The 13,955-nt window shown below is 45.0% G+C and overlaps 1 protein-coding gene across 1 annotated transcript in view; it reads right to left on the reverse strand.

Annotated features, from left to right (window-relative positions):
* Positions 1 to 13,013, reverse strand: part of LOC147097567 (hepatic lectin-like) — a 79,043-nt gene extending 66,030 nt beyond the window's left edge. The window contains exons 1-2 of the mRNA XM_085971516.1: positions 12,874 to 13,013; positions 12,017 to 12,136 (exon numbers count right to left, since the gene is read on the reverse strand). Of these exons, the coding sequence (XP_085827642.1) occupies positions 12,017 to 12,136; positions 12,874 to 12,961 (208 nt within the window). The 5' untranslated portion in view covers positions 12,962 to 13,013. The remainder of the gene's footprint in view (positions 1 to 12,016; positions 12,137 to 12,873) is intronic.
* Between the last annotated feature and the right edge of the window lie 942 nt (positions 13,014 to 13,955).

A 13,955-nucleotide genomic window follows, 5' to 3' on the forward strand; every position in this document is an offset into this window, starting at 1 on the left:
CATCCGTCTCATCAAAAAACAAACCCTTGACCCCTCTGTCCTTGCAAACTACCGCCCCATCTCCAACCTCCCTTTGCCCTCCAAAGTCCTTGAACGTGTTGTCGCCTCCCAAATCTGTGCCCATCTTTCCCGCTACTCCATGTTTGAATCCCTCCAATCAGGTTCCCGCTCTGCCACAGTCCCGAAACGGCTCTTATCAAAGTCACAAATGGCATCCTTTATAACTGTGACAAAGGTAAACTATCCCTCCTCTTCCTTCTTGACTTGTCTGCAGCCTTTGACACGGTGAACTCCTCCAACCTCCTCCAGCCCCTCTCCACCATCGTCCAGCTGGGTGGGAATGCACTCTGCCTGGCTCAATTCTTATCTATCTAATCATAGCCAGAGAATCACCTGCAATGGCTTCTCTTCCCACTCCCACATCGTTACCTGTGGTGCCCCCCCAAGGATCTATCCTTGGCCCCTTTCTATTTCTCATCTACATGCTGCCCCTCAGCGACATCATCTGAAAACAAATCAGATTCCGCATGTATGCTGATGACATCCAGCTCTATCTCACCACCACTTCTCTCGACCCCTCCACTGTCCCTAAATTGTTAGACTGCTTATTTGATATCCAGTATTGAATGAGCAGAAAATTCCTCCATTTAAATATTGGGAAGAACAACGTCTTTGTCTTCGGTCCCCACCACAAACTCCATTCCCTAGCCACTGACTCCATTCCTCTCCCGAGCATCTGTCAGAGGCTGAACAACACTGTTCGCAAAGTTGGTTTCATGCTTGACCCTGAAATGAGCTTCCGACCACCTTCCAACCACATATCCACACCATAACTGAGACCGCCTATTTCCACCTCCATTACATCACCCGTCTCCACCCCGGCCTCAACTCATCTGTTGCTGAAACCCTCATCCATGACTTTGTTACCTCGAGACTTGACTATTCCAATGCACTCCTGGCTGGCCGCCCACATTCTACCCGACGTAAACTTGAGATCAGAGTCGGCTGCCCGTGTCCTAACTTGCACTAAGTCCCGTTCACCCATCACCCCTGTGCTCTCTGACCTATGTTGGCTCCTGGTTAAGCAATGCCTCGATTTTAAAATTCTCATCCTGGCCTCTTGAACAGCCCTGATTTTAATTGCGAAACCATTGGAGGCTGTGCCTTCAGCTGTCTAGGCCCTAAGCTCTGGAATTTCCTGCCTACACCTCTCAACCTCTCAACCTCTCCTTCTTCCTTTAAGAAGCTCCTTATAACGTGCCTCTTTGACCAAGCTATTGGTCACCTGCCCTAATATGTCCTTATGTGGCTCGGTGTCAAATTTTGTTTTATGACACTCTTGTGAAGCATCTTGGGATACTTTACTATGTTAAAGGTGCAGTATAAGTACAAGTTGTACACCTATTCAAGAAAGGAGGGAGAGAAAAAACAGGGAACTACAGGCCAGTTAGCCTGACATCAGTCGTCGGGAAAATGTTGGAAACCATTGTTAAGGAAGTGGTATCAGGGCACTTAGAAAATCATAACATGATTAGGCTGAGGCAACATGGTTTTATGAAAGGGAAATCTAGATGAAGGGACCGAATGTAACGTATCCAAGTTTGCTGACGATACAAAGCTAGGTGGGACAGTAAGCTGTGAGGAGAACACAGAGAGTCTGCAAAGGGATATAGGTAGACTGAGTGAGTGGGCAGTAAGGTGGCAGATGGAGTATAATGTAGGGAAATGTGAGGTTATTCACTTTGGTAGGAAGAATAGAAAAACAGAATAATTTTTAAATGGTGAGAAACTTTCAAATGTTGGTGTTCAGAGAGATTTGGGTGTCCTTGTGTCAGAAACACAGAAAATTAGCATGCAGGTACAGCAAGCAATAAGGAGGACAAATGACATGTTGGCCTTTATTGCAAGGGGGTTGGAGTATAAGAATAAGGAAGTCTTGCTACAATTGTACAGGGCCTTGGTAAGACCACACCTGGAGCACTGTGCACAGTTCTGCTCTCGTTATCTAAGGAAGGATATACTTGCCTTGGAGGCGGTGCAACGAAGGTTCACTAGATTGATTCCTGGAATGAGAGGGCTGTCCTATGATGAGAGATTGTGTAGAATGGGCCGATACTCTCTGGAGTTTAGAGGAATGAGAGGTGATCTCATTGAAACATACAAGATTCTGAAGGAGATTGACAGGGTAGATGCTGAGAGGCTGTTACCCCTGGCTGGAGTGTCTAAAACCAGGGGTCACAGTCTCAGGATAAGGGGTAGGCCATTTAAAGAACATAAGAACGTAAGAAATAGGAGCAGGAGTAGGCCAATCGGCCCCTCGAGCCTGCTCCACCATTCAATAAGATCATGGCTGATCTGATCCTAACCTCAAATCTTCTATCACTCTGCATCCACCCGAACCCATGTGATCTCCCGGGAGAGGCGAAAAACCAGATAAAGACCCAATGGCCAATTTGGGAGAAAAAAATCTGGGAAATTCCTCTCCGACCCATCTAGGCGATCGAAATTCTTCCAGGAGATCACTCTGTCCCTATATTTTCTACAGTACTTACCTTCTGTAAAGGCGATCTCCACCCCAGCCAGGAACAGGAATAAAACCATCTCCTGAAATCTAACAGAATTAGAACACAGTAGGAGCAGAACAAGGCTACACGGCCCCTGGGCCCGCTCCACTACCCACAGGGCCATGACCATTCCGAACCCAGACTCATGTCCAATTTCCTGCCCGCTCCCCGTAACCCTTTATTCCCTTTACTTCTAGGAAACTATCTATTTCTGTTTTAAATTTATTTAATGATGTAGCTTCCACAGCTTTCTGGGGCAGCAAATTCCACAAACCTACCACCCTCTGAGTGAAGAAGTTTCTCCTCATCTCAGTTTTGAATGAGCAGCCCCTTATTTTAAGATTATGCCCCCTAGTTCTAGTTTCACCCATCATTGGGAACATCCTCACCGCATCCACCCGATCAAGCCCCTTCACAATCTTATATGTTTCAATAAGATCGCCTCTCATTCTTCTGAACTCCAATGAGTAGAGTCCCAATCTACTCAACCTCTCCTCATATGACCACCCCCTCATCCCCGGGATTAACCGAGTGAACCTTCTTTGTACTGACTCGAGAGCAAGTATGTCTTTTCTTAAGTATGGACACCAAAACTGTATGCAGTATTCCAGGTGCGGCCTCACCAATACCTTGTACAACTGCAGCAATACCTCCCTGTTTTTATATTCCAACCCCCTAGCAATAAAAGCCAACATTCCATTGGCCTTCTTAATCACTTGCTGCACCTGCATACTAACTTTTTGAGTTTCGTGCACCAGGACCCCCAGATCCCTTTGTACTACAGTACTTTCCAGTTTCTTGCCATTAAGATAATAACTTGCTCTATGATTTTTCCTGCCAAAGTGCATAACCTCACACTTTCCAGTATTGTATTCCATCTGCCAAATCTCTGCCCACTTACTTAGGCTGTCTATGTCCCTTTGCAGGTTTTTTATGTCCTCCTCACTCACTACTTTCCCTCCCATCTTTGTATCATCTGCAAACTTTGATATGTTACACTCGGTCCCCTCCTCCAAATCGTTAATATAGATTGTAAAGAGTTGGGGACCCAGCACTGACCCCTGCGGAACACCACTAGTTACTGGTTGCCAATCTGAGAATGAACCATTTATCCCAACTCTCTGCTTTCTGTTAGAGAGCCAATCCTCCACCCACGCCAGAATATTACCCCCAATCCCGTGATTTTTTATCTTGAGCAATAATCTTTTGTGTGGCACCTTGTCAAATGCCTTTTGGAAGTCTAAATACACTACGTCCACTGGTTCCCCTTTATCCACCCTGTATGTTACTTCCTCAAAAAACTCAAGCAAATTTGTTAAACATGACTTCCCCTTCATGAAACCATGCTGAGTTTGCCCTATTAAATTATGTTTATCCAAATGTCCCGTTACTGTCTCCTTAATAATGGACTCTAACATTTTACCAACCACAGATGTTAGGCTAAAAGGTCTATAGTTTCCAGCCTTCTGCCTACTACCCTTTTTAAATAAGGGTGTTACATTAGCAGTTTTCCAATCTGCCGGGACCTTTGCTGAGTCCAGTGAGTTTTGGAAAATTATTACCAATGCATCCACAATCCCTACCGCTACTTCCCTCAAGACCCTGGGATGCAAGCCATCAGGTCCAGGGGATTTATCCGCCTTGAGTCCCATTATTTTACCAAGTACCACTTCCTTAGTGATTTTAATCGTATTTAGTTCCTCCCCCCCTAGAGCCCCCTGTTTGTCCAGTGTTGGGATATACTTAGTGTCCTCTACTGTAAAGACTGATACAAAATAACTGTTCAGTGTTTTTGCCATCTCCATGTTTCCCACCATTAATTTCCCGGTCTCATCCTCTAAGGGACCAACATTTACTTTAGCCACCCTTTTTCTTTTTATATAACTATAGAAACTTTTACTGTCTGTTTTTATATTTTTTGCTAATTTACTTTCATAATCTATCTTCCCTTTCTTAATCAATCTTTTTGTTATTTTTTGCTGTCTTTTAAAGACTTCCCAATCTTCCATCCTCCCACTAGATTTGGCTACCTTATATGCCCTTGTTTTTAGTCGGATACTATCCTTAATTACTTTACTTAGCCACGGATGGCTATCTTTTCTTTTACACCCTTTTTTCCTCAGTGGAATATATTTTTTTTGGAAGTTGTAAAATAACTCCTTAAATGTACACCACTGGTCATGTACCGTCTTACCCTTTAATCTATTTTCCCAGTCCACTCTAATTAATTCCGCTCTCATACCTTCATAGTCTCCTTTATTCAAGCTCAGCACGCTTGTTTGAGATCCAACCTTCTCACCCTCTAATTGAATATGGAACTCAACCATGTTATGGTCACTCATTCCAAGGGGATCCTTTACTAGGACATTTTTAATTAATCCTGTCTCATTACACAGGACCAAATCTAAGGTTGCTTGCCCCCTGGTCGGTTCAGTTACATACTGCTCAAGAAACCCATCCCTAATACACTCAATGAACTCTTCCTCAAGGCTGCTCTGCCCAATTTGATTTGTCCAGTTAATATGATAATTAAAATCCCCCATAATTATAGCTGTTCCCTTATTACACGCCTCAACTATTTCCTGATTAATACTCCGTCCAACAGAGTTGCAACTGTTCGGAGGCCTATAGACTACACCCACTAGTGTTTTTTTCCCCTTATTATTCCTTAACTCCACCCAAACTGTTTCACTATCCTGCTTCTTTGACCCAATATCATTTCTCTGTATTATAGTGATTCCTTCCTTTATTAACATAGCCACCCCACCTCCTCTCCCTTCCTGCCTGTCCTTCCTGATTGTTAAATAACCTGGTATGTTTAATTCCCAGTCATGGTCACCCTGCAGCCATGTTTCTGTAATGGCCACAAGATCATACCCATATGTCATTATTTGTGCCGTTAACTCATTCATTTTGTTACGAATGCTACGTGCATTCAGATAAAGAACTTTCAAATATGTTTTGTAACACTTAGTTCCTGTTTTTTCCCTTTTTAGTACTTTACTTTTTACTCCATACCTTCTGTCCCTTCCTGACACATTCTGTTTTTTAATTCCCCCACTGCTACCTAAGTCTATGACCTTCTCTGTTGTCATTTCTATTATTTGCTCTCTAGAAACCTCCCCCCCACTAATTAGTTTAAAGCCCTCTCTACAGCCCTAGTTATATGATTCGCCAGGACTCTAGTCCCAGCACTGGCCAAGTGGAGTCCGTCCCAACAGAACAGCTCCCTCCTGTCCCAGTACTGGTGCCAGTGTCCCAAGAAGCAAAACCCATTTCTCCCACACCAGTCTTTGAGCCACGCATTTAACTCTTTAATTTTATTTATCCTAGCCAAATTCGCTCGTGGCTCAGGTAATAACCCAGAGATTATTACCCTTGAGGTTCTGTTTTTTAATTTGACCCCTAGCTGCTCATACTCCTTTAACAGAACCGTCTTCCTTGTCCTATCTACGTCGTTTGTACCAACATGGACCACGACAACTGGATCCTCCCCCTCCCACTGCAAGTTTCTTTCCAGCCCAGAAGAGATGTCCTTAACCCTGGCACCAGGCAGGCAACACAGCCTTCGGGACTCCCGCTCTTGACTGCAGAGAACCCTATCTATCCCCCTAATGATACTATCCCCTACCACTACAACATTTCTTTTTACTCCCTCCACTTGAATGGCCCCCTGTACCACGGTGCTGTGGCCAGGTTGCTCATCCTCCCTGCAGTCCCCGCTCCCGCCCTCACAGGGAGTAAGAACCTCGATCCTGCTGGACAAGAACAAGGGCTGCGTCTCCTTCAACACTACATCCTGGATCCCTGTACCTTCCTCACTCGTAGTCACACCGTCCTGTCCCTGACCACGGACTACATCTGCAGTAATTAACTTCATAGGTGTGACCATCTCCTGAAACATAGAGTCCAGGAACTTCTCCCCCTCCCTGATGTGTCGCAGTGTCCGAAGCTCGGTCTCAAGCTCCATAACATGGAACTTGAGTTCCTCTAGCAGCAAACACTTGTCGCAGATGTAATCACCGTTAGCCTCAATGGGGTTCACCGGCTCCCACATCTCGCAACAGTAACACATCACCTGCTCCATTCTATATAATTAATTAAATTAAATTAAGACTGAGATGAGGAGGAATTTCTTCATTCAGAGGGTTGTGAATCTTTGGAATTCTCTGCTCCAGAGGGCTGTGCATGCTGAGTCTTTGAGTATATTCAAGGCTGAGATCGATAGATTTTTGGACTCATGGGGAATCAAGGGATATGGAGATGGGGCAGGAAAGTGGAGTTGAGGTCGATGATCAGCCATGATCTTATTGAATGGTGGAGCAGGCTCGAGGGGCCGTGTGGCCGACTCCTGATCTTCTTATGTTCTTATGTAAGTTGTTGCTATTGTTGTTATAATCGGGATGGGAAGGTGGTTGGCGAGGTTTCCCCGGGGGTGCACTATGTGTGAAGCAAGAGAAGGATGAGGCAGATAGGGTTGCTGCTTGTCAAGAGGCAGTGACGGGTTCCTCAATAGACCCTTCGAGAGAGGCACAGAGGAAAGCTGTGGGCTTATCCAAAGGGGATACAAACATGTCACAGTACCAGGAGAGTAGACTGGGTTGGAGCAGGAATTGTGATTTGATCAATGAAAGGTGACATGACTGGGTGACAGGAAGGGGAGTAGACAGGAGAGAAGAGAGGAGCTAGGAGAAAAAAATGGAGATAGAAGTAATGGGCTTGGGTCTGGAGTGACATGGAAAACACACAAGGGAATGGAGATTAAATTCCTCAGCCCAAAGCTTCCAATGACCCTGTTGAGTGGCCAGAAGTGAAGCGGGGCGGGACTTCTCGCTGCTCTTTTTCTGTCTCCTTGATCCTCTCCCAAATCCTGTGGATGGGGTCATTGGGATATCCAAGGTGGGCACAGACAGCTGTAGTTCCCCAATGGAGGTGTTCGCCCCACTGAGGAGGTGGATGTTGGAGTGGCTCCCTTAAACTTCATGATGGGGCCCAGAGGCCCAAATCCAAAGATAAGTGTTTGAAATTGCTGCCCTGCTCTGCAGGGAATAGAGGATAAACTCTGTGAAGGTAATCGATCCTTTCAGGATCAATCACCTCTGTGTTCATTATTCATGGAACTTCTCCAGCACAAACTGAACCGTCGCTCATTCTCATCATCGTGCCTGCCACTGGGTCTATGAGGGACACCATGGACACAATTCCTGGGCGAGTGCTGGAAAGCCCCAGACATGTCCGCATTCAGTGCGATGTAACGGGGCAGGTCATAGAGTTATACAGCACAGAAATCGGCCCTTCGGCCCATTGTGTCTGCACCGGCCATCAAGCGCTATCTATTCTAATCCCATTTTCCAGCACACGGTCCGTAGCCTTATATGCTATGGCGTTTCAAGTGCTCCTGTAAATGCTTCTTGAATGTTGTGAGAGTTCCTGCCTGTACCACCCTTTCAGGCAGTGAGTTCCAGATTCCAACCACCCTCTGGGTGAAGAACTATTCTTCAAATTCCCTCTAAACCTCCTGCCCCTTACCTTGAAAGTATGCCCCCTGGTTATTGACCCCTCTACTGAGGGGAAACGTTCCTTTCTATCTACCCTATCTATGCCCCTCATAATTTTATACACCTCAATCAGGTCCCCCCTCAGTCTTCTCTGCTCTAAGGAAAACAACCCCAGCCTGTCCAGTCTCTCTTCATAGCTGCAGCACTCCAGCCCAGGTAACATCCTGGTGAATCTCCTCTGCACCCTCTCCAATGCAATCACATCCTTCCTATAGTGTGGCGACCAGAACTGCACACAATACAATACAATACAAATCGCTTTATTGGCATGATAAGGTACATCTTATGTTGCCAAAGCATCAAAATACATTTATGGTTGAACACATAAACGCGGTTCCATTCATACAGTGTATAAACAGGTATATCCCTGAGTTTATAAATATACATCCAGCTGTGGCCTAACGAGTGTTTTGTAAAGCTCCATCATAACCTCCCTGCTCTTATATTCTAAGCCTCGGCTAATGAAGGCAAGTATCCCATATACCTTTTTAACCATCTTATCTACCTGTCCTGCTGCCTTCAGGGATCTATGTACATGCACGCCAAGGTCCCTCTGATCCTCTGTCCTTCCGAGGGTCCTACCATTCATTGTGTATTCCCTTGCCTTGTTAGTCCTCCCAAAATGCATCACCTCCCACTTTTCAGGGTTAAATTCCATTTGCCACTGTTCTGCCCATCTGACCAACCCGTCTATATCATCCTGTAGCCTGAGGCTTCCCTCCTCGCTATTTACCACTCCACCAATTTTCGTGTCTTCTGCAAACTTACTGATCATACCTCCTACATTCATATCTAAATCATTAATGTACACTACAAACAGCAAAGGACCCAGCACCGATCCCTGCGGTACACCACTCGACACAGGCTTCCAGTCACAAAAACAACCTTCGACCTTCAACCTCTGCCTCCTGCCACTAAGCCAATTTTGGACCCAATGTGACAAATTGCCCTGGATCCCATGGGCTCTTAACTTCTTGACCAGTCTCCCATGCGGGACTTTGTCAAAAGCCTTACTGAAGTCCATGTAGACTACATCAACTGCACTACCCTCATCCATGCACCTAGTCAACCCCTCGAAAAATTCAATCAAATTGGTTAGGCATGATCTCCCCCTGACAACGCCATGCTGACTATACTTGATTAATCCTTGCCTCTCCAAGTGGAGACTAATTCTGTCCCTCAGAATTTTTTTCAATAATTTCCCTACCACTGATGTTAGACTCACTGGCCTGTAATACCCTGGTGTATCTCTATTACCCTTCTTGAATAATGGTACTACGTTAGCTGTTCTCCAGTCCTCTGGCACATCCCCTGTGGCCAGAGAGGATCTGAAAATTTGTGTCAGAGCCCCTGCAATCTCCTCCCTTGCCTCACACAGCAGCTTGGGATACATCTCGTCTGGGCCTCGGTATTTATCCACTTTTAAGCCCACTAAAACCGCTAGTACCTCCTCCCTCTCAATACTAATTTGTTCAAGTATATCACAATCCCCCTGCCCGATTTCTATGCCTACATCGTCCTTCTCCATAGTGAACACAGATGCAAAATATTCATTTAAAACCACACCCGCATCTTCCGGCTCTACACACAGATTGCCACTTTGCTCCCTAATTGTCCCTACTCTTTCCCTGGTTATCCTCTTGCCCTTAATATACTTATAAAACACCTTGTGATTTTCCTTTATTTTGCCTGCCAGTGCTTTTTAATGCCCCTCTTCGCTCTCCGAATTTCTTTTTAAGTACCCCCCTGCACTTTCTATACTCCTCTAGGGCTTCCAATGTTCTTAGTCCTTTGTATCTGCCAAAAGCCTCCCTTTTTTTCCTAATCCATTCTCGTATATCCCTTGACATCCAGGGTTCCCTGGGCTTGTTAGTCCCACCCTTGACCGTTACGGAACATGTTGGTGTTGTACTCTCTCTATTTCCTTTCTGAAAGTCTCCCACTGCTCTGATGTGAATTTTCCTACAAGTTGCTGATCCCAGTCCACTTTGGCCAGATCCTGCCTTATCATATTAAAATCGGCCTTCCCCCAATTTAGAACCTTTATTTCCGGTCCATCTTTTTCCTTTTCCATGACTACCTTAAATCTCACCGAATTATGGTCACTGTCACCAAAATGCTCTCCTACTGACACTTCTACCACTTGCCCGGCTACATTCCCTAGAATTAGGTCCAGTACCGCCCCCTCTCTTGTAAGACTTTCTACATGCTGGCTCAAAGAGCTCTCCTGGATGCACTTTAAGAATTCCGCACCCTCTAAGCCTTTCACACTCTGACTATCCCAGTTAATATTGAAGTTGAAATCCCCTACTATTATTACCTTATTATTTCTACACTTCTCTGAGATTTGCCTACGGGTCTAAGCGGGGCAGCCCTTCAATTAAGCACAGTTTCCCAGGGGAGCTGAAAGGGGTGGAAATTCTGCTGATCTGGACTCCACACTAATAACAATCACCAGTCACCTTGCAGTTCTCCACATTCCCACAGATCAGAATTTCTACCCTCGTAAATCCTTTTAAAAGTCAATTAGACAGTTGCTTGAAAAAGAGGAAGATTAAAGAGTGCGGGGAGTGAGGAGCAGTGGGATTAGTCTAGGCGGCTCACGTGGCCTCTGCTTCTTGCTGTCACAGTTCTACTGAACGCAGGCTCCGTCCAGTCAGCTATTAAAATAGCTTTGGGTTCTTTGTACATCACAGGACTCCGAATTACATTTATTCATGAGGCTCCCGCCTGAGTCAAACAAGAGTCTCAACTGCCCAAGAAAACAGCAGCATTAAGATGTCTGCAGGCCAGTGAAAGAAGAGGAAGTTTACCGCTTGGATTTTAACTCCCATCCTGTCTAGTTACTGCCGGGCCGAAGGAGGTAAAAGTCCCCCTAATGTGTCTGTCTTTTCTCTAATGCAGTAAGGAGCTTCAAACCCTCCCCAGGAGTCTAAAGATGTGTCCAATTCACTGTTAGATCAGTGAGCCTGTATTTACTAAAGGTGTTGTTATGTGTCCTGCCCCACACTGTCGAGTAGGATCACCTTTACTATTATTGATCCCCAGTCCCACTACTGAATTAATATTGGGCCAAATCTTGCTGGAGTGAGGCAACTGGCAGTGTGCGCCATTAGTTAGACTTTTCCTGCCCCCTTCAGCTCAAAGGTTTTTTGCTCCATAACTTGCTGGAAGTTCGAGGGCAACGGGGCATCTGAGACCTTAGTGAACGACGGGACCACCAGTGTATCTCCTTAACCAATGAGATTTAAGGATTGAAAAATGAACTAGGAATGACTGAGAAGAGGGTGAATTCAATGCCAACAATAGATTGGATTAAGAGAGAGAGGAGAAAGAGAAAGGAAGGAAAAGTAAGAAAAACATTTAAATTTAAAATTTAACATTTGTAAAATCTCCAAAAACAATTCACGACCTGAAGGAATGAGACTTCACAGTTCAATTGTTCACTTTCTGGGCCAGAGAGGTTGACTGGCACTCATTAACAATAATCACAATTTTAAAAGATAACCTATGCCGTTAATTACTAGACTTAATTTTCTGAGCTGGGTTTAATGGACAATTATGGGCAAATGCAGAAACTTCAGGAAACTCATGGGGAGGTTAAGGGCGAGATACAGTTTTTGCGAGGCTAACGGCGGATCGGCGCAAATCGTCCAGCAACCTCTGGCGATTTGCAATTCACAGGGTATCTCTTCCTCGCCACAAGATGTCGGCCAATTTGTACGTTAATAATGGCGTGCGTTTTTCACACAGTTATTGTTTCAGCAAATTCTGGCCCGATACCTACATTATTAATGCATGCTAATTCATGCACAGCTCTGAATTAGCTTTGTTAACTCTCATTGCAGAATTCACAACAGTAAGTTCCATAGTTTCAAATATCACAAAACTTACACAGTATAACTGCAGTGCCAAGAATCACTACAGACAGCAGGATGGAGAGACCCAGGAGAATGTAGATGATCAGAGGTGACCATTTTCCTCGGACAGGCTCTGTTGATCGGACACCACGCTCTGCAAAGTGTAAGTGAAAGTCATCACTGCAAGAATTAGAGGAAACCGTCTTGTGAAAAAAGCTCCAAACCTTTTCTCGTTTGGACCTGGAGAAGAGGCAGAGGAGCCGAGTGTTGTTGTCAACACTGGAATGTTTTAAACTTTGCACCATTGGGTCTCTCGAACACACATTTCTTCAGTACAAGAACATTCATCAACAGCAGATTAGAGAGCTAAACTGGGCAGGAAACTGAAGCGGCGCAAGTTATGGACAGTTACAAACAACAGGCACAAAATATCATTTACTCAGGTAATCTGCAGGGTACAAGGAATAAAGACCATTTGTTCATCTCACCCCTCTGTCCTCATCATTTCTTCAACATTTCACCATCCCTCATCCAGCATCTTTACATCATCACCTTCCTCGCAGATTTCAGTGTGAGCAAACAACACCATCAGTTAAAGGGATGGTCACGGGGGGTTTCTGACCCCACTGCTTTATTTCACTGTGTGTTAACAACACCATCAGTTAAAGGGATGGTCACGGGGGGTTTCTGACCCCACTGCTTTATTTCACAGTTCAGATCTAAATCCATCAGTTTTTGTGAAGAGGTGGAATTTCCTGACAACACGCTCTCCCAATCAACGAGAAATGACCTTTTCACTGTTGTTAATTGATCTGAAGGTGTTAATAAATTCGAGCTAATTAACTCAAACTGAATGAACTCTACAATAATGATCAGATCACTGATGTGTACCTGGCTGCAACTCCTCCTGTTTTCCTCTGCCTCCTATTAGTTGATCAGGACAAAAATCATTGAGATTTTGATAATTGTCTAGCTCCATGTCACCAGCTGGATGAACTTCTTGTCTTTGAAGAATGTGTGAGAGGCTGTTAGAGAAATGAAACGTTTTGCCTCACTCAGTTCCTCTTGCTGCACTTTCAGTGTTTCTCTGATAAACCACAACTATAAATATTTTCTGATGGACACACACTTCTGTTTTTAGATGATGGGTTTAAATGGCAATGCCCTGAACTGAGGACCTTGAGGAGTCTGTCAGGCATTCCTGTCCTAAACATACTCTCAGACCGAGGGCTTTTATACAGATCTCTTTGGGTTTGTAGATATTCACTGTTGTAGGTTCTTTCTTCCGCTGCACACTATTCCAGAATAGTATGTTGCCTCCCTGATGCCAGGGTCAAGGATGTCACTGAGTGGCAGCAGGACATTCTGAGGGGGGAGGGTGAACAGCCAGATGTTGTGGTCCATCTCAGTACCAATGGCATATGTAGAAAGAGGGATGAGGTCCTGCAAGCAGATTTTAGGGAGCTAGGAAAGAGATTAATAAACAGGACCACAATGGTAGCAATCTCTGGATTACTCCCGGTGCCATGTGCTAGTGAGTACTGAAATAGGAGTATAGAGCAGATGAATGTGTGGTTGGAGAGATGGTGCAGGAGGGAGGGCTTTAGATTCCTGAGGCATTGGGACCAGTTCTGGGGGATGTGGGCCTTTTAAAAGCCAAATGGGTTGCACCTCAACAGGGCCTGGAACAATATCCTCGTGGGGCGGTTTGCTAGTGCTGTTGGGGAGGGTTTAAATTAGCTTGGCAGGGGAATGTCAACCTGAGAGTATTTTCAGAAAGGGGAGAAGCAAAGCTGGAATTTAAGGCAGAAAACTAGAAAGTGAGCTTGGAATGCAGAGGAAACAAAGGCTAGAAAATAGACAAGAAAAGAGTTTGGCAGTGCTTAATGTTATATACTTCAATGCAAGGAGTATAGGGAATGAGGCAGATGAGCTGAGGGCACAGATAGACACTTGGAAGTATGATATCATAG

The sequence above is a fragment of the Somniosus microcephalus genome, chromosome 31 (assembly GCF_052327205.1).
Source record: "Somniosus microcephalus isolate GS21.2 chromosome 31, FLI_Smic_1.0, whole genome shotgun sequence".
NCBI classification, from domain to species: domain Eukaryota; kingdom Metazoa; phylum Chordata; class Chondrichthyes; order Squaliformes; family Somniosidae; genus Somniosus; species Somniosus microcephalus.